The sequence below is a fragment of the Parambassis ranga genome, chromosome 3, assembly GCF_900634625.1.
Source record: "Parambassis ranga chromosome 3, fParRan2.1, whole genome shotgun sequence".
NCBI classification, from domain to species: Eukaryota; Metazoa; Chordata; class Actinopteri; family Ambassidae; genus Parambassis; species Parambassis ranga.
In genome coordinates, this window is record NC_041024.1 from 9,521,060 (window position 1) to 9,546,784 (window position 25,725).

The 25,725-nt window shown below is 38.5% G+C and overlaps 1 protein-coding gene across 1 annotated transcript in view; it reads right to left on the bottom strand.

Annotated features, from left to right (window-relative positions):
- The window catches only part of LOC114433560 (glypican-6-like), a 98,491-nt gene that overhangs the window by 38,543 nt on the left and 34,223 nt on the right, over positions 1-25,725 (bottom strand). Inside the window, exon 3 of the mRNA XM_028402206.1 lies at positions 6,376-6,767. Within this exon, the coding sequence (XP_028258007.1) occupies positions 6,376-6,767 (392 nt within the window). The remainder of the gene's footprint in view (positions 1-6,375; positions 6,768-25,725) is intronic.

Consider the following 25,725-nt stretch of genomic DNA (forward strand, 5'->3'; position numbering starts at 1 on the left):
CCATTACACACTCACCAAAATTCAGCAATAAGACATATTGATGATGACTGAATCTTTAGAATGAAGAGACAAGGCTTAGTATTAAAATGACTTAACTCCGAAAGACAGTGTAAGCAGGCATCACCTTGTCTTTCCAACAAGGTGTTGTCATGCGCATATGGTGTGAACTCCCTTTAGGGGTAACCAAGTGGGAAGAGCACAGACGACGGAAATTGCTTTGTGCCACCAAGTAATGAAGTTGTGAGAAATGACAATGACTTTGCAAGCTACCAAGGCCAATCAAGGGGAACACTAGTGGGACGGTGAGACTGTCGCCAAAAAATTGTCTCAATAGTTCTGTCATAATTATTGTGGCAGGTTGCGTTGCTTTGCACTGATTGGACATGGATGTAAGACTGCATTGTTGCCCCAGTGTCCCCACTCAATTCTACAGCCATTAGTGTCAATGGCAATATGAGTGATCTGTCACTGCGCGAATCAGACTACCATCTGCTAGCAAGAGAAACATAAACCTGGTTGCACAAATCTTTGTGTAAAACTCTGCTCTACCTAATCAAAGGGCTGAATTAAGTGGTGCTGCAACATAGAATGAAGTAAAAAAAAGTGTGGCTCTTCTAATTTCTAAAGAATAATTATATATTTCGTGACTATAATATAATTAATGGACACATTATATAAGTAAGGTTAACTGTTTAATGACATGAGACAGTAATATTTGTTGCTGCTCATACTACATCTCAAAGTTGTGCTGACCTAACACATAAATAAAACATGTATTATGCTTAGGCACACTGAGTTCTCGCAGAAAAAAAGGTGGTCAAAAAGGCAAAAGGGGGCTTCCTGGGAACAATTTTGGTGATGAATGAGCCCTTTTGTAATGGCTCACCAAATTGTCCTCTCTAAAAAAAAACATCGCTTTTCTTTAACCATGAAGGTGATCTGACCTTAACCAAGTAGATGTAGTCATCTAAACATAGCCACATCTTAATCAGAAGTGAGCCAGAGCAGAAAATGCTCATATGGCTCCTTGTGGAAGGTGCTGACAGATGACCCACATTGTTGTTTACGAACCGTAGATTCACATGACTTCAAATATGCATGTATACAGTGTTATTGTGTCAACTTAGCTTAAAAATGTCATGCCACTATGTATCTCTTGCTGCAGAACACCACACTCATTCCAGTTTAGAAACACATTATAAAATTAACAAAGGGGTAAACTTAAGATGAATATTGATCCATCACTGCATGTGCTCACCATACATGCAGCAAAGTTGTCACTGAAAATAAAACACGGTCTGTAGCTCTTGCTCCCTAATCACAGTTCCTTTCTGTGCTTCCCTATGAACTTCAGTCTCCCCCCCCACTCAGCATGTTAAATGTAAGATGGAGCCAGTGCAATTCCAGAGAGGCAGCACTAAAATCAGTGGCTGTCAAATCAATGAATGTCTGAGACTGACAGAATAATCCACATGTGAGCAGCTGTGCCTCAATGAAAGTAGTGCTTGGCGGGGGCCCCTGCGACCCACACGAGCCCGCTCATGTGTCTGTCTTGGGTGAGGCGTGGGCCTGCCCGCTGATCTACACTGACATGTACCATGTTATGTGGCATGTCTGGAGCAGCAGTTGGGACTGTTTCTTTAATTTGCCACGACAAGTGCAAACACGATAAAAGCCAAGCCTACGCTGCTGCATGACTGTAACACAAGAGCACAAGTGCACTGTGAGCCATTCACCATCTCTGGTGGGTTACGAGACCTTCATACATAACATTGTTATCCATCTGCTTGTGGTGCCTTCTGGATTAAAGCACACCACTCACCCTCAGTGTCCGTCTGACTCTAAAGGTCCACAGTCCAGCCTGAATGTCAGGGGCGAACGCGTCTCATGTGGCTGCCAAGAAATCTCTGGACAAATGTCACAACACTGGTGCTGACAACCGCCTCTAAGTGCTTGTTAAATAAATATGTGCTGCCATACACTTTAAATCAAGGTGCAAAAAACAAGTCATAAAAGTTGTGTTGGTCTCTGCAGTCAGAGTTGATAAGACAGATGGATAAGGAGTATTTTTCTGGGACACGATAAACTTGATGGAAATTTTCCTCAATTTCTCCATTTTGTATTTCCTTCTAAATGTCCTCCCACTCAGTATCTGGATTCTTCAGCAGGAAATCGAAGGCGGTCTATACTGTAGGGAGGAGTATACAGTATATTTCTTTATTATCCGTTCATATCATGTTCTTGTATTTCAGACCACATGCTGCCTTTCATTTTTTTTCCAACCTTCTGCAGTTCACCACAGATCAAAATCTTTTAATTAAAAAGGACATCTTTGGTGCAGCACATTTCCCGATGACGTGCCAACCTTTTTGAGCCAGTTGCCATCTGCCGTCACAGCACTGTGGCTGAGGCCTTATCCCCAGCAAGCTGTGTGAGCTGTGAGCCAGCGAGAGAAAAGGAGACGGACGGACAGAGAGAGAGGGAGAGAGACAGAGAGAGTGTGTCTGGTGCATCTGTATGAGTGGGCTTCAGCTGAGAAACATGGCTGGACCACACTCTCTTATGGAGGAGGTCATTTAACCTGCCCTGAGCAGAATCTGCTGTCAAATTGTTCCAGTCTGGTTGTGCAACATATTCATCAAATACAACACTGAGCTATATAAAATAGCACAAAGAACACTATGATAGAGTCACCTCCTTGATTAAATTAACTAGCAGGATTGCCTATTTAATATAATTCATATATGTACAATAGAGCACCCAGCTCTATTGGCATTGTCCTGCTGTGTCAACAAAGTTTTGCAATAGTCTCTTTCAATTTCATTTTGATTATTAGTTTTGTGTCAGTCATGAATTTTTCCTGATAATGGTTTGAAGACCAATAGGTCATTCATCTTTGTGTATATAAAACACGATGTTGACATCTTTGTATTTATCTTTATTTATTTAATTATTTCATGTGTATAAAATGAATAAATTATGTGTATTTTGAACATGACCTGGAATTAGTATTTGGAATATTAATATTGATTTTTTCTTCCCCAATGTATGTGGTTTGCAGCAGTGTAGCAGTTACACAAACATGCAGTGACACTGTGGGTGTATCAAAGCACACCTGCTACTTTTCTTATGTAGTCAAAATGTCAGTATTTGTACAAGAGATGGCTGAAGAGATGGATTCTGAAAGTGGTTTGGAAGGACAGATTTCACAAAGAAAATAAAAGGAGCTGCTCACAGCTCCACTAAAATTAAAACAAATTGCGGGTAGTGGTGGAACATCTAAGGAAAACAAAAAATATATATTTGCAAAAAATAAAATGCAGTGCAATGTCAAAACAGAGTTATGTTTTGGTTTTTGTAAATAAAGCAACAGTAAAAAGAAAGATAGAGGGATACTATTTCCTGAGCTTACACTATTGAGTATCAAGTGTACTGTACTATTTTTCCTTGACACTGAAGAGGCTAAACTGGCACATATAGAAGTGAGTTGAAAATAAGACAGTCAAGGAAAACCGTGTGGGCCTGATGATGATATTTCCGGGGTCAACAAAATAATCTAGCAGAGCATTTTTCCAAGGTAAATGTTGTGTAAAGATTAGAGACTGGCTTGGAGCTTTATGTGAAATTATCTGACAGTTCGTGGTTGGGAATGAGTGTATAATGAGATCAACATGGCAGTATAAGCCATCAGGGAAAACAAATCCCTCAGTACAAAACAGCATACTTCCCTCCATCATCATGACTAAATATGCACCGTGGACTAGGCCAGCTTCCCATGCGTATGCAGAGTGAGTGATAAGTGCTCTAAATGCGTGAACTTTAAACCATTCAAAAGGTCCAAATCCCTGCAATCTTCTCTGAGCAGGTCTTAATGTGGTTGGACTGTGTTTTAAGTACTTCCAGGATAAAACTCTTAATGGTCATCATAAACTGTAATCCAGAGAGATTCTGTTCTTAATCCAGGATCGAGGCCCAGAAAACTGCTCAGTAGAAGTTGAGAGCAATCCCATTTTATGGCGTGATATCTCTCCTGTTCTGACTTCAGCTGTGTACAGAACTGTCTGTTAGCAGTAATTATGTATGGCTCATCTCTGGCAGTGCAATATCCTGCGTTAAAGTGATGTGGAAAATTTCCCAGACAGATGGGTAAAAACAGCAGTTTCATTGGAAAGGCATCTTTTCATCGTTTGAGAGTTTAATCATTATTAACCATTAAGTTATTTGAGTTTAAACCTTAGCAGTGGTTTGCTAGAGACAGCTGTAACTTCCTTCCTACATTTAACGCCGTCTTTACATCTAGAAACTTCAGCATGTATTCTAACAATGTGCAGTCAGGAGATAGGAGTGGCTGTTTTTGGTCGCTGAAAGCAGCGAGTGCCGAGGGTGATTCTTAGGTCAAGGTGATTTGTCATGTCAAGCAACTTATCACCTCGACTTGTATGGTTGTTCACCAGCCTGACAGCCCTTCAGCAGTGCCACACTGTTTCCTGGCTGCTCTTCATAATTGATGAGGAAGCAGGGAAAATGGGATTTGATCCAGAGTGGCAGTGGCTTTTAGGCCCAGGACATATGTATGGAGATGCTCACTTCATCTGAAACGGCTGTACCACCGAGGAGTGGTGGGACGCTGGTTCAATGGTGAGCTAAAAGACATCATGGACATTAAAGATGACTGATGCCACATATGGCAGGAAGAAGGTTATGGCACTTTAATATGTGCATACTATAATGATGCACAATTCTCAATGCTGCATAATAAGGTGAGAAGGCGGGGTACAGGAGGAGAATGGTGATATAGTTCACAGTCAGATACAATTGTGTGTTTGATGATATGAGGTTTAATAATTATTCTGTTTGAAGAGTTTTACATTAACGTGCATACTGTATGGATAGTATTAAATATGTGTAAAATTTGATTTAAAGTTAAAAAATAAAATGTGTGCTTGTTATTTTATAAATGGAAAAAACAACATTTACACTAAATGCTGGAATTAATGTGGAATGAATGGAGATAAATGTAAACTTTAGCAGCAACTGCATGGCTTATTTTTATTTTTTAATTTAACACATACAGCCCTATTTGCAGTCACCCCTGCTCTATGATCTATTTACCACAGAGTTAAGCCTCCAACATAAAAGTGATTCAAGTTCTTTCTGAAACTGAGCACATCTCATTAATTTTTTTGCCCTCTCATTCCTACTTTGCTCTTCTGACAATTTGTCTCCCTTTGGAAAAGAAAGGGACAGCGAGCTTCAAGCTAAAAAGCAGCCTCCCCCCAAAAAAAGAAAATCAATCTTATCACTGAAGTCTGAAGTCTTTTTTTTTTTTTAAACCTGATGTTTGAACCTTGTGAAAAACTACAGTTTTATGTAATTTGAGTGTAATAGCAGGAAGAATATTGATTTTGGAAAGGCCAGCAACTTGCCAGACGGAAACTGTCATCATTGCTTATCAGCAACTGAATGAATCATTAGATGAACATAAAACTGCAAAATGCCTCATTTTAGCTCTTCTTTCCAGGCTACTGAACTACAACCAATAACGTTTTAATTCTATATTCATAAATATCCCAGCAGGCTTTAAATCACAAAAACTGTGAACTAAACCTGTCACCTCACATCCATGTGTCCACTTTTTTTTGTTTAATAAGATATAACTACTGATATTTAATAATTAAGAATACAACAGAGAGATATTCTGAGGAATTAACAGCAAACAGCTGTGGATGTATGACTTTCAGTCCATGGAGAAAAAAAACAGTTGCATGAATAACTGTCATAAATGAAGAATTACAAAAAGTGTCCACTAAGCCATTAAAAACAAATTTGTAATTTTCAGTGTTTGATAATCATTATCATTATCATTATCATTATTATCCTGTTATCTACTTAATTCAGCACTGAAAATGTCACCACTTCTCCTTATTGTCCAAAAAGAAACTGAACGATGACCACTGCTAAACACAACAAACAAAAAAAGAAAATCAGACATTTGGCTTCCCTAAAGTTTTGCTCTATTTGCATGATTAGCATGAAATGTGCAGCAAACATATTACAGTGAACAAGCAGGTTCATGTCTGCACCCATGTTTTTTTTAATAAAAGATAGGAGTATGATGCAAAGCCCAGAAAAGAGGGTTCAAAGAACATATAGGTAGACTGATCACTGGAGCTGTGTGTATAAATGGTGTAGTGTACTGAAGAAATGTAATGTGGAATAAAATCTTATTATAACATTCCAGCCCATTGCCAGCAGTTAAAATCATACAGGACATTTGTAATGCTTATTGCAAAAGCTCAATAACACAGAATCACAAAACAGCTGTACAACAATATCCACAGCCGTAATAACCACGGGTAGAAAAATGAAACTCACCTTAGCGACTCTGTTGGCGACCTCCCGCCCAACCATTAGCCCCTGGACAAACGTCCGTGCAGCGATGAAGGCCCTGGTGACCTGGGCCTTCAGTTTCCTGGGCACGTCTCCAAAGGGCTTTAGCTGATCTGTGTATTTACTGACACACTCCAGGTAGTCATCTGTAAAGTGGTATTGGGAGTTCAGCAGCTGGAACATGCGCTCCAGCAGCCTGGCCCAGAAGTCATTCAGCATTTCCTCCAAATTGACGTTGCCTCCCGTATAGTAGCGTTTTAGCTCCGTGAACAGGTCCTGGAATACCTCAGAGTTTTGCATATACAGCTTCCCGTACGTCTTTGTGAACATACTGTTGAGAGACTTCTCCGAATTTTCCAGCAGCTCCAAGAAGAACTCTAGATAGATGGATGAGGAAAGGAGGGGAGGGGTAGAGAGGACATACAGCTGGGTCATTAAACAGACATTTGACTACATCTACAAACAACAGACCTCAAAGACGTAACATTAGGACACACAAAGATAGCATGCCTTCATTCAATGGTTTATGTTCTTTACTCATCTGCATACACAGGAGCAATGTATAGAAGCAACCAACTTGATTATGTGAAGAAAGCCAGTCTGAAGCATTAATAATTTAAAAGCAGAAATAATGGGCCACAAGGACTATGAATGATTAATGTAAAGGTTCTGATTGCATACTGTAACAAAATATTCATAAGTTTTAGACACAGACACTAGTATACATTATCATCCTGGGCACCCACCATTATTCCCAGACGCATTAAATTCTCACTGAGACAATTTATTTGTCCACTGAGGCAGCCGGCCTATGAGCCTATAAGTGACTATTGTGTTACAGAGGCTTCATTAGCTTTGCATTGTCTGAACAGTATGACTCAAACACACCTATTTTATTTCTTTTATTTCTTTTATTGTGTTTGCAATAGATTCAGTGCATGTGGCTTAAATTGTGAATTGTGGTTTTTCACAAATATAGCCTTGAAAACGTAGTTTAAGGCACAAAATTTGAAAGTTTCTTTTCAGAGCTTAGAAAAAGATCTTAATAAGGGGGGTTGAAATACACCTTTTCAAAAAGTTAACCTCAAAAGACTCAATTTTCAAAATTCACAAATCCTTCCCCGACAACACCCACAATTATACATAACACTCCACATTTTTGTGAGACTAAGCTGCCCCACAAGCTAATAAATTGGCAGTGTGAAAGAAAATAAGTTTTAAAAATTACAAAAACATTTTCAGTTGGTTCATCACAAAATCCCAAAAAACTAAGGTTCTCTGTTGAATGCAGGTGGTCTAACAATTAAAAACAAGTGTAAATGGTATTTTGCCTCACAAAAAAGACCAAATAAATCAGTCAAAAGATATAAATTCTTAAAGTACACCGTTTACAGCTTTAGTTGGTCAAGATGTGCTGACTCATGTTGTTTTATATTGTAAATTACACACAGCATCTAAAACGCACACATCCAACAACACAATCCAGATTTAACATTCACAAGAATTATATTATTGTTTCTGTCATTTGCCCAAGTGGCTTTCTTCCACCTGATCTCTTGAGCATTAACTCAGCCAACAAAGAGAAAAATAGAAAGAGAGAGGGAAAAAAAGAAAGTGAAATTAGCCTGGGAGTCTCACTGAAGCCTGGCTAATAGGATCCCATGTTCCTGAGTGCACAGGCGTAAATGCTGGGAAGATCATAACACATCTCTCCGAGCACAAATGTCAAATATTCCTCCTCCCTTCTTTGTAAACAAACATGCTGCAGACACTTCACGTGTCACGCTTGCTAATAAACCATTGGAGGGGCTTTTCTCCTGGTTTGGTATTCTGGCTGGCTGACATTTCTTTGCATTGTTAATGATAGCAGTTACACTCGTACATTGAGGTCATGTCTTGCTCTAATAATAGATTTCTCTTCTCTGATAATATGACTAGCATATGGCTTAATATCAGTTCACAAGTCGCTGAAATCAAATAAAATATATGTGGCAAATATTTGAGAAATATAAAATATTAAAAACAGTTTTATGTTTTTTTATTTATGTGGAGTCTTCTAAAAGACCCAAGCACATGTACAGCTAATGCATATTTAATGCAGGTATAAGTGCAGATAATTTCTCTTGCTCTACATTTTATATGACTGTAGGTTTTCATCCTGGCAATTTTAATCAAGATTAAAGAGACATTATAATAGTTGTTATGTGTGATTTTATCCACACTGTACTGTGTATGCAAACCTCTTTTCTTTCTATTGAAATGGCACAATATGTCCACACCTCACACACGTTGGAGACCAATCCCTAGTCACTCATTCTAGTTTCTCTGCAGCTGAATGACCTGCCATTACACCAACATTTGTTTAAATATTAAGAGCCTGCAGGGTCTTTTTCATTCCATTTTTCCAATTAGACCTGAATCAAGGACATGTAAACCCCTGTGATTTGCGCATGCTATAATGTATCTGTGCGAGTTAAAAGCGACACCACCTTATTATTTAAAAAAAATACTCAGATTACATAATCATACTGCGAAAATAGAAAATTTTTTGGCAAACTTACTCGGCATGGAAGCATTAACACTCCATCCACAAATCCATCTTAATTGATGTAATAATGAGTAAAAAAAGGAGATGTCACAAGGAATGAATAAAAAACAAGGGACATGTTTCGAGCTTACTCCCATAAATCAAATTAGCTACTAAGACTAATTATTTAATCAGGGCTAATGAAGTTCCAGGTAATGGCATGAGAAGTAAGAAACAGTATAAAGTTAAGTAGCAAAAGGATCGTAATTGCAACCTGGTAAATTAACCTGTGTATCTCCACTACATTAACAGCTCTCATAATTTGCTATGGTATAATCATATTTACAACTAGCTCCAGCAGTGCTGTTCGAATGTGGTTATTGATTTCACAATCAAACTGATGTTAAATGACTGCTTGCTATTCTGGTCTAAAAGGCAGACAGATGTAACCACCAGGATTCTGAATCCACTCAGCAAAGACAGATCACTGCGAGCAGACTGGAGATTGAAGTTTCCCCTTTGTCTTTTTTTTTCAGCCCCAGTAACAAGGGTGCTGAGGTCTAATGATGGCAGTGTTTTGTGATTGATCTCGTTGGGTGTGAGGTTCAGCTCCCTGTCTAGAAGCAGCTTGAAGGACTTTTAAGACACGGGGTTCTAACATCATTCACTGTGTTTATCAAGTTGGAGCCTGTTTGAATTATTGCTGAGAAATCTTTCTTTGCCCCCAAGTTTCAACCCCAATCTCAGGATGCTTTTCAGATTAACAGTATGAATCAGTTAAGTAAATTACAAAAGTTTAAAGTTATGTAAACTGGGCCCAAGAGTTCTTGAACTAATGAGCAACACTGGAAAAATAACCACCCTCCTCTATGCACAACTGTTGGGAATTTGTATGATGTCAAGACCTGTTACCTGGATAGCACGCTGTACTGAGAGTTTGAAATAGTGGCTACAGCTTGCCAACTCATGAAGAGTGAATTACTCTTTGCTGGCCAAAGTACACATTTGGCCAGGGACTTATCATTGAGAGTTATTGACCTTGGATAACATTCAGCTACCCAGGCTTTGGGGTCCTAATACTTGGAAATATGTCGATACATGGGCGTATACTTACTGACACAATCCATTTTGGGATCATCCCAAATCCAGATCTGTCAAATAATCAAGGCTGTATGAATCAAAATAAGTTGGGACTGGTTATATGAATGTAGCAAGAAAAATATAAAGAATATAAGCCAACAAACTGGGGATACAGCTTTAATATTAAAGAAGCACCTGTACCAGAAAGTTCAGCCTGTTCTTCCCAACAAAAGCAGAAGTGGTCAAACTTTTAAGCGAGTTTACCTCAACAGAGTTTACTACAACAATAACTACACTCAACAACCATAAGAACACTCAATAAAAAGGTGAAGAAGTTTATTGTACTGTAAAGGTTTGAACTTTTGGAGAAGATGTTCTCACAGTAGAGATGTTGTGCATCTCCCATTGGTGTTTTACCTGGTGGGAGGAGACCCCTGGTCTTGCAGTGGGGGATTATATATATCATCCAAGGTGGGATCACCTTGGGTTTCCCCAGGAGGAAAAAAAAATGGCAGAACACCCTGCTTAGCTTGCTGCCACCGAGACCCTTGAACCGTGAAAATGTATGGAAACCTACATATACCAGAGCTATTCGTCAAGTACATGTAGATCAAAAGGTTGAATTATTTTAAAAAGAACAAAAATAAAAGCACTAAGGAGTCCAGGAAGAAACAAACCACAGCTAACAATAATACTGCTCCATACTACAATTATTACTACTACTACTAATAATAATAATAATAATCAGTAACACAACTGAGTGATGCCCATATTTTATGACCATATTTCTTATAAACTTCAAGTTGATTCATTTTTATGTAATATCTTAGTTATATAACTGTTTCTTTGCAATCTGTACCGTGTGCTAATAAGGTTTGTTACATAAAGCTGATATATATCCAGTAAACTTGACATATGGGTATATTATTATTAATCACATTGTCTGCATTTTGTTCCCCTAAGAGAAAAGCAAAATAAAAAAAACAAACCACTGAAGTGAAGCTCCACATTACCTTAAGATGGATTTTGTAATTTTCATACTGCATGCAAAATATACATGGTGTTACTACCCTTGAAGTAATTCTGAGTGTGAAGAATCAATTTTCTCTGAGTGCAGTGCAAAGTCCTTTGATATCTGGCCTAATTGCTGTAAATAATGGTTATGATTAATAAAGGTGACCTTTCTGTTGCTCTGATAATAACATTTTAACCACAGAAGAAAACAGGCTCATTTGCTAATTTTTTTAACTGCCTCCAACAAAGGAATGTCTCTTTCTTTGATAGATAATTAAGACCAAATTTCAATTAATGGTCCAAAACAAGCTCTGTACAAATATTATTGCATTCATAGAATTTAGCTCGATAATCATGTACTTCTATCATGACAGAGAAACAAAGTGAAATTGTGCTGCCTGTATAATAACATTATGTTAAACATTTAACAAAATAAAGCTCTTTTTTTAAATAATATATATCTAATTTGAAGACCTTTGAATCTGAAGGTCTCTTAAGTTCAGGTTCAAATTGATCAGGACTTTTCAGTCTGACACAGACATTGATTTTTTTCAAATACATTTTATATCAAAAGGGAAATGGGGCAGGTTTTTGTAGCAGATTTGCTCAAGTGAGGCACTTCAAGTGCAACTTAACACAGTTAAGCATCCGTCTAAAACGACTTCTCACCACTGAAGTACTTGGGGACTGTGGGACAGCGATGGTTTCAAATTGCAGTAAATGGTGCTGTTTCTTGAGGGAGTTTTTTCATTTCAGTGACACACAGACAGAGCATGTTTAGTGATGCATATAATATAACCAAGGGACGAAATGTGACAGGAAATGTGTTGTTGTGATGATCGGTTTGAAGCAGTAAACAAATAGCAGCTTTCTGTGTTAAACTCTAATGTACTGTCGTACTACCCTTTCACTCCAAACTCCCCTGTTTGCTCATTTGCTGCTGTATGTCAGCCTATGTGTGTAACATGCATTGTATCAAATCTAGGTGCTTCCTACGATTTTTCCGCTCGTCGGTATATTGCTGTCCACTGTTTTGTTGATATGGGGGATATGTAGTACTGGTATCAATGCAAAATTCATTACCGGTGAGTCCTTGTGCATGCTCTCTCCAGGCATCATCCCTTGGTTTAATAAAAACAGTGAGAATGTGTCTGGCACAAACAATCTCTGGCTGTGTGAAAGGGCATTGCTTATTACACTTATGCAGCAAAAAAGGTGACTGCTAAGTACCATACATGCTAAATATCATCATAGCTTTGTTGCTGGGAGTGTGCTAGCATAGTTTAAAACAACATTATGCCTGAGAAATGTAACACAGTGGTTGTCTGATTTTTGTGTCAGGAACACAACTATGATGTGTTGTCAGGCAACATTGAAAATGACAAATCTTATTCCTTGTTTTGACTGGAGGTTGCAGTAAAAGCTGGCTGGGTGAGATGCATTATTGTTTAAATATAGCACAGATTTTTTAAACAGTCTCTCCCGAAAGGGCATTTATGGTTGCACTCAGCTGGACACTGGAAGGTTCTGCTGTGTAATTGCTGTGTAAAGTGGGTGTGAATGTTGGATTATCAGCTGTGGAAAATTGCTGAAATGGTTGCAGAGATCTGTCTGGATTCATAAAGGTGTGAAACCATTCAGGAAGAAGCTGGAAGATTTAACGTTGTTTTATCAAATGATTCTGAATCAATAATTTAAAATAACATGTGAATCTTCACTCTCTCTATATTTAAAAAAAAAAAAAGACAAAAAAGGTCACTTTCAGTGCTGACCAGGAAACTGTGCTGGACTAGCATCTAACCACATCTCTGACCCTGTCAGCTCCTATGATGCAGATCCTTTCAAAGACATGGTTAGTGTCCACTTTAAAGAAAAGGTGTCACATTTCATCCACTGTTATGTTCAACGTGTTACTGTACATCACAACTTTTATGTGCAGGTGGAGCTCTGATGTGCAGCAAAACAACATGTTATGTGCTGGCAGAGACATTAGCAGTCTACAAAAACACTTCCTCATTGACTGTAGTGACAAATCAGCTGATGATTACCTTGGAGACTGCTAACAGCACACAGTATGTTCAGTGGAACAAACATTTTCAGCAAACATTACCTAACCCACACACGACCAAATTATGATGTCCTTATCTGTACCTTCTCTGCTGGCATCAGTGTTTTTCTCCTATTTCCATTTTGTCATGAAAGTCTATACAGCTGAATATATGTACTGTAGACTCTGTGTGTATGTCTATGTGCGTATGTGTGTTTGAATACATTTTCAGCCAATTAAGATAATATTGTTTCTGCCCTGATTGTTACCATGAGTGGACAAACAATTTATAATCTTGTTTTTGTTTACTTCTACTTAGGGCAAATAAAATAATTAAAAACATCAATACTGTACTGTACTGATTTAATTTGTACAATTTCATTTTCTCAACAATGGTTGAGAAATGCTCTCTATATAAATATATGCTGCTAATAAAATATATACAGCAGTGGGCTTTTGCCTCCAACAATCTGTTCCTCATTTGGTTTGGGCCAGTATAACAAAAAGAGTATGAATGGGGAAAAAAACGTTTCATCTCACTGACTGACAGACTTTTCTTTCCCCTTGGACATATATTTCAGTTGCAGCCAAAGAACAATATTTTTAATATTAAGCCAACCAGGGTGAACTATTGAAAAATATGTTTTTGAGGTTGAAAGACTAGGTCTGTAAAAGAGGTGGTATTTATCATTTTTTTTGGAAAAACAAACCTGCTTTTGGAATTTGAAACGGTTCTTCATAATGTAAAAATCACTGATATTGTAAAATCCCTTATCGTCTGCCAAGACCACAGGATACAGTGGATGTAATCAGTCTGGTCTGATCTATAAAATGCTTACAATTCTCCGCACATGAGAACATCCTGACTAAATACTCTTGCCTGATTCATTAAACATTCGCAAGCATCTGTTTTCAATCATGTCCTTGTTGATGTTGATGAATCCCAATCATTCATTAAAAAGGAAGAGATGACAACAGGACCTTAATTATCATGAATTAACATATCCTAATGACACTAGATGAGGAACAACATATTAGTCAGTGGAGAACACCCATATTTATAATCAAAACCACCATCACAGCATTGATGAAATTAATAGCAGGAGCTTCAGCCATGTAGATTTAAAGGCGATAATAGGTGTCTTTATTCAGCAAGCAGTGGAGAAATTACTGCCTCACAAAGGAGCAACTGACATCAGGGGACCACAGAGGTGGTGAACTTGCATTATATCACTTCAGAGAACCAAGCAAAAAGTTATCTTGATTTTTCAATAAAACAGCAGAGCAGTGGAAAGTTAAAGGCCACAGGGGAAGAGACTGGTGTGTTCCCCCAAACTGATACTGAGCATTTTTTTCCAGGGCTGGCAGAGTTCCAGGTGGGAACAGTGAAATCACACCGAGCGCTGAAACTGTTCACCAACCAACGGACTCCAGGGAAAAAAAACCCCAGGTCAGACTGTGGGCTGAGAGAAAAGAAAAGTGAGTCTCCCCCTCTGAGCTTAAACTGTTTGGACAACCGTTTTTTAAAGTTTCATTGGCAATTACAGAGCACACCTAGAATTAACTACTGACCAATCATTTATCAGTCTTTGTAGTCATTTCAATCATGTTCACTTCTTACTGTGCAGAGCCGACATGATGCCGTCTTTCTTGTGGAGCAACTGTTTCTAACGCATGTAATGGTGTGAAAAATGTTCACAGTAGGGGCAACTTGCATTAAATATGGCAACAGAAATACTCGCAGAAGTGTAAAACTATATTTTAAATTATGTATCAAAGTTAAACTTTATTTTTTATTTATGAGATCAACATGAGAAAGAAATATTTTAGAAATGAAATATATAAACATCACTGCAGATATGGTTTCAGTAAATTTGGTTTGTATTTGTAAAGAAATGGCAACATTGGATCTATTTTGCATCAGTGTGATCATATATGATTAATACATTTACCAAATGAATCATAAAATCTGACTTTAATCTGTTACTTTATCCTAATCTTTACGCACTGACCACAGGTGGTCAGCCTTCTCTCATGAAAAGTGATTTAGAGATGCTCTAAGACAATTAGTAGACCACCACCTTTTGACAGGACGTTTTGCTGACTGGAGTCTTTTTTTTGTTTACGGAATTCTTCCCTTTCTGGCATGGATGGATTTCTCTGCCATAGTGAGCAAACTTGACGTATTGATCTTTTAGTGGTGTGCTGTTTTGGTCTGATGGTCCAGTTTTTGTAAAGTGCTGTGCATTGTTCCACGAGAGACCTTCATTCCAGCCCTGAATTGATAATGAGAAAGCCAGCTTATTTGCTTAACAGTATGACATCAGTGCTTATTTCTGATGCCATTACAACTTATTCTGCTGGACACATACCACTGACTGGCAGATCAAATCAAATCTTTTGAGTTAACATGGTCTATGACCCGAAACGTTGATAGTGGACCAAGAAAAAGAGCAGAAATTTCTATCAATTCCATATTTTCAACCACGTCTCGGACCTTTGCACTCCTACTGTCTATGTATATCTTGTTAATTCAACAGATGACATTAGAGTTGACAGCTGAGATAGTCTCATAGGAAAAGGGTCTGATTTAAAGCTTAGGTTGCCACTCTAAAAACAGCTTTTACTGAACTCAGGCAATGCCTTTACTGGTATAATAAAACTGTCAACGTGAACAGATACTCTGAAATTTGAAGCCTTTCCAAATTTGCTTCCTGAGCACCTAAATATTTTAGGATGCCGAGAGACTTTTGAATTATTGTTTGCTTGAAAAACAGACACGCACAGAGCAGATATTGATTAAACGGTAGGGTCAGTGCTTGCATGATTGTTCATCAATCATAATCAAATTCACTTTAAACTATGAATGAGAGTAAACAGATGACTGAATAAATGAATACCAAAGGCCTCTATCCCTTGGCAATATCACTCCACATTGATGACAGTGCATTTTCAGCTGATGACACTGTGTACAATGAGACTATACAGAGCTGGCGACCAGGTGGTAAAATCCATTCTGCCCACATACATGATGCATATCACAGCGAAGCTGACAGCATCAATACCAGGGCCTCGTAATTAAAGCCCTCTGTCGGAGGATATAGAGGAACAGGAGGCAGGTTTCTCGCAGCCCATCAATCACACTGTGGCAGCTCATTTAAAACATCTTTAAAATTAAACTTGCAGCAGCCACTGCTTTCTACAAAGAGCAATTGTTTTCTGACAGCTAAGTGAATCTCTGCTGAAATCTCTGAGAGAAAGGTAGAGCACAGGATTCTTTTATGCAGAGAGCTGACACACTGAATTGAGAAGGAGCCTGTTTTCAGTTCTATAACTTGATGCTCTCTGATAGCAGCAGAGAGAAGGAGGGGGTCACATATTTGCCTTGGATAATGGGGCTTTTAGACATAATGGCATGCAGCCAGCTAGCCAAAACAGAGATATTTCACTATTCAGCATCTGTTATATTAAAAGATGCTTGATGGTATCCAAATGTACCATCTGGCTCTGTAAATAAAGGATGAGTGGATATCTGTGCCAGTTTCTTCTGCAGATTTGTAAGTTGGTTGAAATATAATTTTCTATCCAGTGATAGATATGTTTGCAAATGTACTCCCCAAAAAAGTAAAAAAAATGTAAAGCATTATGTAAAGTTAAACACACACTATTCAGGCTCAGAGTGTACTGCACATGATTGCTACAATTTACTGCATTACTGCCAACATAGACTATATGAGCTCTATACAGCCTACAGGATTCAAAGCATAATAATAAATGAGGTTAGTCCACAATTTATTATTTCACTTTTAAAAAAGCTATTTGAACACACACTAAAAGGTGTAAAGATTCACACTCTGGTATAATCATTGAAGAGCCACACATCGCTCACATGAGCAACGGCTGTCATTAAAGCCTTGACTGCAAAATGTATCCTCTGCTCTGCGACTGCACAGCGGAGGGAGAAATCCTGCATGTCTCAGTGACAGGACAAATCACTGAAGTGCATTAATAAGATCCTGTTTGCTTTGCTGTATTGTGTTGTGTTTTGAGAGATGCCGAGAAGCTACATGATGGAAATAACCAGTGCTGTATGTTAAACAGGCTCCCCGAAGGCAGGTGATGATTGGTAATTCCAGTGACACGGCAAACATCAGCACAGGAGTTTGAATGCATTACATTCTGTTTGTAGCTCTGGGTTAGTTCAATAGGAGTGGTGATTTACTATACATGTCAACATTCCAGGACTAGCTGCACATAAAGCACTGTTGACAATAACAGGTTATAGGGATGACAACTCAGCAGATACATTTTACTACATTTGGGGAGTCTTACAAAGAGGATTTCATTTATTTATTAAAGTTATTTATTTATTTATGTTAACAGTAACCTCTGGTCAGAATAAGGAAGCCTTCAATGGCGACTTGACTCCTAAAGCACTGAAATATCCAACTTTACAGCAGAAATACACGTTTCCAATGCACCATTTTCTCAAAAATAACAGTGCATGCTTTCAGCATTAAGTATTTACAGTATTAAGCATATTTACACATGGGGTAAAACTGGCAGAAAGTTATAAAAGGTGTTTACACAATTATTAATTCACATTATTTTCTTTGCTGCACTACAAAAAAAAAACAATGGATTACTTCTCAAATCTTACCAACCCACCCACACACACACACTATTACTTTAATGGATGCTGGAGTGTCATATTTTCTTCATTAAATAAATCCTGTAACTCAACCACTGTCCAAACATTAGAACTGATAATCCAAAAACAAACAAAAAACATGTTTGTTACAGGTTTTGTACAACAAACGGTGTTGGTTCTGGCTTTAGCATGAGAAGCAGAAGGCAGCTCAGAAAAAAAGACTAAATAATTCAAAAAGAAGAGTGATTCATGATTGCCTTCAGTGTGGATAAGACAAGGCAATGATAGTTTAAGACTTGCTGAATGATTGCGTGAACCAGAAGGCAGGCCTTTTAAATAAAAGACACCGGTAAATTATTTGAAATAACTGGATCTAAAAGGGCTGGCTCAGGCATAAAAATGAAAGAAGAAGAAGAGCAGGAAGAAGGAGGAAGTCTTTCTGATTGATCGTTCATTAAACACTGATTCAAACAGGCATCCTTCTCTTCCAGTATTTACCACTACTGTGGATCTACAGTAAATATGACCAATATTATTTGTGTGGTAAAACACATATTAACACTCAGTGAGCCTGTTGTTAAATGTTTTAAAGAATGAGCTCATGGCAGATACAGTACATACAATCTTTGTAATTTCATCTGCAGTCATTGTGTTTCTTTCTCTGGTCTGTGCAAACGTAGCCTCATGAAGGTACGCTAACAAACTGTCTAATCCTATCCAGGCACCAGAGCATCCACATTTTCTGACAACCTCATCAAAGAGAGGAGACCAATAAACCCACATAGTGGTAAAAACAGTAGCCAGAAAATGGGCATTATTAACAAGCATGGAGAGAGGATATGACACAGGAGGAAAGATGAAAGTGGTTTAGATGGCTGTGAACAGGCTAGCCTGCATAGTCCGTTAGTCTGAATCGCTCCCTGATCTGTGTCAAAACCAACAAGTCTAGCATGCAAGTTCTTTTAAAGAGAGGGGCAATCTGTTCCCACATTCATCACTCCTGCCACCCATCAGCAGCCTGGGTGACAGGGCTGGAAGCAAAAGAGTGGATGCTACATGGGCCTTTCAGTGTGAATCACAGGAGACCTGCCCATCTATGGACCACAGAACATTAAGGCCAACTGGCAGCATTAGATTCCTCCCTTGACGTCTTCCTTTACATTGTTAAAGCCAAACACTGAAAATTCTTGCACTACAACATTTTTAATGTCTTAACTTGTAATAGCATAATTATCAGTATCTAACATGATAACTAAGATGATGAACTGTCATTTATTAATGATAAGAAGAAGACACTTTGACCATCTTATGAATACAAACACATTATTTCACAGGACCAATGACGCTGTGAGGATCTTATAGAAAACATGGTTCAAATTAAATCTGGACATTGCCTGCCCTTGGTTGCAACTATCACATGCCGCATATTTGCACCTTGAAAAATCCCAGACAAGGACATGTTTCCTCTTGGGGGAATCCTGTCTTAACTCTAGTTTCAATTGCAAAGCTAACAGCACACCATGTAGGCGAAGAAGGAAAGGAAGCGATCTGAAAGACAATGATTGATGTTAGACCTGAACACACCTGCTAATAAAGTATTCTTTCCAATCCCAACCCACTCGTTCCTGCACTCAGGTAAACTGCATGCCTTTGTCGTAAAACAACAACCGTAATTACCTGGTCCTGTCCTGTTGAAGATAACATACTTAGAAACATTTATACTTCACATTAATGGGCTTTCAAAGACTGTTGGACATGTCTTTAAAAACTAGGTTTAACCTTCAGGCTACATAAAAGGAAGTGTCACTTTATACTGTCATTATACCGAATGGTCCCAAATAAACATACACTGCATGGTGAATTGACTTTGTCGCCATGGATGGTGCAGTACTGACTCCAGCTCGGGCCTTTGGGGACAATTTTCCTTCAAACCCACCTACAGTATCTACTGAGATTGAACTTTGAGGAGTTCTTGTCATTATCTCAAAGTACTAAAATAATTGCCCTTGAGGAAATTAATTACCTTTGTGCACTGTTGCACTCTGTGTGGAAAGTGATTTAGTTAATGAAAGCTGAAGTACTGTCATCGCTTCCACTGTCCCTCATTTTTCAGGCTAATAAAGTCAGCTGAATCGGTGGGTTACACCAAGCTGTGGAGAACACACCGTATCTATGCACATGAGATTTAACAGATCCTTTGTTCTGGCTTTTTCCTTTGTCTAAATTGAATTGAATGAATTAAATAAATAATACCTCTGCACTGTCTCTGCTATATTTTTAGTTAAGTATAAATGCGTATTTAAAAAAAAAAACTCACCTATTATTCCAAAACATGTAGCAGTTTAAACCACGCTGTCAATTAGTAATGTGAGGAGAATAATCAGTGACAGCTAATTGCATTACTCTTCAAAGATTAAGATAAGATTATGAAGGATGGGACAAATCAAACTGTTATCAGATGTAAGTGTCAATGCAATTAAAAATCCTCCCATTATTGTATCCTAAAGCTTCTGTTGAACTTTCAGATTCAGTCAGCACAAAACAGCCTGAGAAGTTAATGACAGTTTGATGCAGAAATTAGAATAGGATGTTTATTGGCTGATAAGCTTTTTCTTAAACCACTGCATAACTGCACTAACTTCTATTATTGTTCTTGTTACAATAAAGTATAATCACACACGTCCACCACAGCCAAGAACACCGGGATAATTCAATATGTTGCCATTTTTAACCACACTCTAAAACATCAAGCCTAACTGAATTGCTGCAATATATTTTACCCAACTTGGGAGAAACCATGCTTGTAAACACTCTCCTTGTTCCCTCCTAATGTATTGAGTGACTGCACTGCACCCACTGCAGTTTGATCCTCTTATTTTTGTGAATAGGGTCCATCAGCCCGAGGCTCACGAAAGGAGGGCTGAAATCCCTCACTTTCAGTGGCTATTGTGTCCGGTATCTGAGGGGAAATAAAGGTGAGATATAGACCGGGCTCCCGCGGGGTGGGAACTACTGCCAGGCATAAACTAATTAGAAGTTGGTAACACCTAAAACTAGCCGGCTGTGTGCTTTTCAACTTCAAATCATACATAAAGGTCAGAATTAATAGTACTGATTGTTTAGGAAAGGCAGCACAGAGACATGTGATTTCAGTCAGTGTAAGAATCAGGCAACAAAACTAAATGGTAAGGATTAGCAAACATTCCCTGTTTTAGTTAAACAGATTCTTTTACAACATTAATTTTATTTATTTTTTCCTTTCATGGCAGTGGAATGTTGCAAAACAGTGTGTTTACCCACCACAGAATTTTAACCACTGCAGTCGGTTTCTGGTGAAGCAGGGTTAAAGCTTTTATAACCAGTGGTGTTTGGCAGAAACAGCTGTCTAAACACAGGTCTTGCTTCATATCTACCAAATCCAGGTGAGAGACATTCATCAACGATGTTGACAGCAATGGTGGCCTCACTCTGCATTGTTTTTAGGTATGAGCGAGGATGTTTCCAAACACATTCATGGCATCTGTTTTCATTGGGACTGTTTCTTCAATAGGAACTAGCTCCAATGAAAACATTGTTTTCGTGAATGTGGAACATCCAAGAGCAACAGCAGCACTGTTTCTATCAAAGATGCTGAATTTTCTAGATTCCTTTCTCCTTTATACCCGACTAACCTCTCATTCTCCACATTACAACGTTTTAAACTACGGCTGTAAAGTCTTTTAACACTGGCAGCAGTAAAGCTCAATGCATTCCACAGTAAAAGATGGAAATAAATTATCAAGTGTAAGCTCTATTAAAGAACGTAAACATGATTCTAAGTGGGGTTATTGCATTAATAATCCAGAAATGTACATGTTACATAACACCCATAATCTAAATGTGTGTTGCTATAGTAGCAATCTTAAGGACAACAACCGATTTTATCACAACATATTTACCAGATAAACACACATACAGATGTACCTAAATACAGCAGCCCCTGTGTTTAGTGCATCATTGCCCTGAGCAGGTCATGAAATTAAATGCAGAAAATGAAGCAGAAACCCAGCTGGTGCCTGAGAGTGGGCAGCATAATCCTATGTATGAACATTTAATTAAGCAGTCATTTTAAAGCCTGTCAGTCAACTGCGTAGCTGCAACAGCACAGCTTCCATTAAATCACACTTCTCCTGTGTGCATTAGCCATTAATTAATAGGTTCACAATAACACATAAAACATAACCTCTTAGAGATTTCATGAAGAAAGAGTTTATTTGTACTTTACTTGTGCTATAGGGAGAAAAAGTGTGGAGTTATTTATTTCGCTTGCCTGCCTCTGAGTTCAGTCCTTTAATTTAAATGCAAAAGTGTAATTCCAGATGACAGATTAAATCATCAAATACCTGTTCGTGTTTTTATCATCATGCTCTCTGATGCATAAATTACATTCCTCTGTTTTATCTTAAAGCCAGGGTTTATTTAAAAAAGATCTGGATCGACCTTTTCAGAAGACCACGCTGGATTTTCACTCATATTCAAGCCACACGGCTGGCACAAAGTTTGATGCGATGAAAGAATCCAAAAGGCCAAATCATGTTTAAGTGGCATTTTGATGACATTTCTTTGGCCTGTTTAACCTTTGGTGAGTTTCATTTTTCTTGTGCATTACATCTCATCCACGCAGACCCATTTCTCATTCCCTTCAACACAAAACACTATTTTTTTATGACATCTCACCACTGAATCCCCTGGATAACTGCAAAAAAAAGTATCAGTATCACTTCAACTGCAAAGAAAAGAAAACTGGAATAGGGGATCCACATTTAAGAAGTTCAGGTAAGGGAATTTAAAAAAAAAAACAAAAAAAAGCCTGAGTGTGCACTGCATACGAACACAACGAAAGAACGAAGCCGAGAATAATTTTCTTTTGTTTATACACAGCTACGGGCTGTAAAAATGTTGTAAGCCTGCTAACTCTGTCGAAGAAATGCAGGATAAACACTTGGCTCAGATCACAAGTTGTTAGCCTGCTCTCATCACTGAGATTGTCTGCTGGGAATGTTGTAGACTGTTTATGAATGCTTTGTTTTTCAGAGTTGGTGCTTTTCTATCTGGAGAAAGGTTTTCTGAACATGATGTATATATGTAATCAAGGTGGCCAACAGTTATTTATCATCACTCTTAACAGACAAGTAGCAAGAAATAAACTAAACAAATGCAATAGAATGTTGCAAAGTGTTTGTGAGAGCAGTTTCATCTTTGCCGTTAAGTCGGCAGGGTCATTCTGACAGTCCGCACTGACATAGGTTAACAACAACCGGGTGGATTTTCATGAATTTTTCCACTGACCTCCCTGGTTCCAGAAAGATGAATAATGAGCCCCTTTCACACAGGACAAAAAAGCCACCGACCACTGGCTTTTTTGTCGGAAGTGGGAAGGGGTGAAACCGTGTCAAATAACTGCAGGTGTGATTTCATTTTTAGATGTGAAATATCTGCCTCTTTGTAAAAAGTCTTAACTGTTGAATGTACCAACATGAAAATCAGTCATTACTCATACTCCCATAATCCTTAGCAATACACGCATACAATGTGCTAGCTGGCTAAAATGAAGATAATAACCTTATTTGACATTACAACTGAGAAAAAAACATGAATGCCATTATTAGCATGACTTCCTGAATCTGGAACTTAGTCCAAAGCCACACTGTGCTTAAGTAAACCCCCACAGACCTGCAACTGAATGAAGTGCTATTTTTGTAGGTTAAAGATTAAAATGAGCTAAAATACTTTTTTTTTTTTTTTTAATCTTTGTATTTAAAAATCTTTGGCTCAGATCTAACAGCGCACACATCATATACTTTGACTGCCCACACTGCAGTGAACTATAAACCTTTCCACTCAGCACGAGATACCACAAAAAAACCCTAAAACTTTTTTTCCATTTTTCGTCTGCCTCAGCGATCGCCCGCTCCGCCAGAGACCGTTTCCCTCTGTGCGGGACAGAGCTCGTTCTTGGCTCAAGCAAATGCTACAAAACATTCACAGCAGCTAGTTGGCTTGTTTTCATAGTTAATGAGGCTTGAAGAGTTTTAGAAATGAGAAAAGTAGAGCGCATTCTCACACCTCACTTTCACAGTGAGGAACGGACATTGTTCTCCTTCCACACAAGGTCGTACTTCAGATTTAATGAGACACAGCATGCATATTTGGGTATTGGAATAGATGCTGTAAGGCAGAAACTTGAAGCCAAGAGAAATTTAAGATCTACATTTAATATTAATAAAGGGTGTTCCCCACATCCAGTTCAATGTTGAGATACTCCCCGACCCTCTGTGGGCTAAATGGAAAGAAGATGCAGAAAACTGTATGAAAAAAAAATCAAGGAAGGAAAATCAAACAGTATGATAAACATATCCCACTTTCTATTTTTTTAAATGAGTTCTCTGGCTTTGTAAAACCAACAGAATTTACTGTTTTCAGTCCTCTGTATGCACAGTCCACTGAGGAGGGGATTTTTGCAGCATGCAGTACTTGCTGTGGTGTACACACACAATGTACGCCAGCACTCCGAGAGAGTGGATACAATAACATCCCTATAATAATTTAATGCAACTCAACCCTACACATAAGAGACTTTTTGTATCCTCCTAGTGAGTCCAGGCTAAGAGCAACACTGACCAGTAGAGTGAAATATTATCTTGTTCACAGTGGACAAACCGTCTCTTAGGTGGGCGTTTTGTGTCTGGAAGTAGTACTTGAGGGCATGCTAGGCCCCTTCTTATGAATTTTTTCATCAGAACGTGCAGCCAAGGCTTGTTCTTTTCACTACTGAGGACACCAACTACACATACACACAACTATATGTACAATTTGAATTTAAACCCATATGCAGGCAAATTACTCAAACTTTGGAAAGAAACTATGTGACAGCATGCAGGAGATGATCTACTCTACATGTTTTAAACACCTCCTCGAAGCAGACAAGGAAGTAGTATAACAGGAACAACTATGTGTCTGTGGTATCTGCAGCTGTCCGTGTCCAAAAGGGAGTATAACACTGACCCCAGTAACCCATCACAGCACGCTACTTCCTTTAGACCATTTTTCAGCCCATCACTCCAGTCTGTCAACTGACAGACTCTTCCTGTTAGTCAGCATTAAAAAAAAAACAGCATCCCTTTTAGCGTTGTCTTTGCTGCTGACCTCCACCGAGTCTCTTCCAAGAACTGAGACTCACAGCACTCAAACATTTGCTTGTCGCTTTTTTGTACTAGCTTGATTAACGGTCCTGTGTTTACTGATTTTCCTGTGTACTGACTTGCCTTGTAGCACTGTGGTTGCTTGAATAACATTGCATGCTTTTATTCCAAATGTCGGATTTGTGACAAAAGTAACAAAACAAGGTAAAAAAAAAATCCTGCATGGATCAAAGACAACTCCAGCTCACTGTATGACTAACCCTGGAATCTGAAAGGTACAAAAGACAGGATCAAGAGAAGTTTTGTTAAAGCCTGTAACAGAAGCTTTCACATCGTGTGTGTGTGTGTGTGTGTGTGTGTGTGTGTGCATTTCTGGAAGCCAAATGAGAGAGCCAGGCTTGCAGAGAAACCAAAAGATAAATGTTCTGAAGCAGACTGACACACCTGCAGAGTTATGGGTTTAAGACCTTGCTTTGTTTCTCTGCTGAATACTTAGTTGAATTTCTCTTCTAGGCAACGTCCCGGAGCTGAGAGCAGGCTGTCAGCACCATGAGATGAAATACAGCTGTTTGTTATTTTGCAAGGAAGAGACTGGAATGTAATTACTGTTACTTCATTGCAATGAACTCGTAGCATACTAAGTTTCGTGCAGGCTGATTTGTTTATGATATAATCTTACCACACCTACATTATGAGACAAACAAAAACACAACAATGCAAACTCCCACAAGAGCCGCCTAAATATTGAGGGTGTTGGAAGAACTGCAGCGTGCAAACATTGCCAGTGTCCTCCACCCAGTGTCTAGTGCACACCGACTAACAGTGTTTGAAGAGT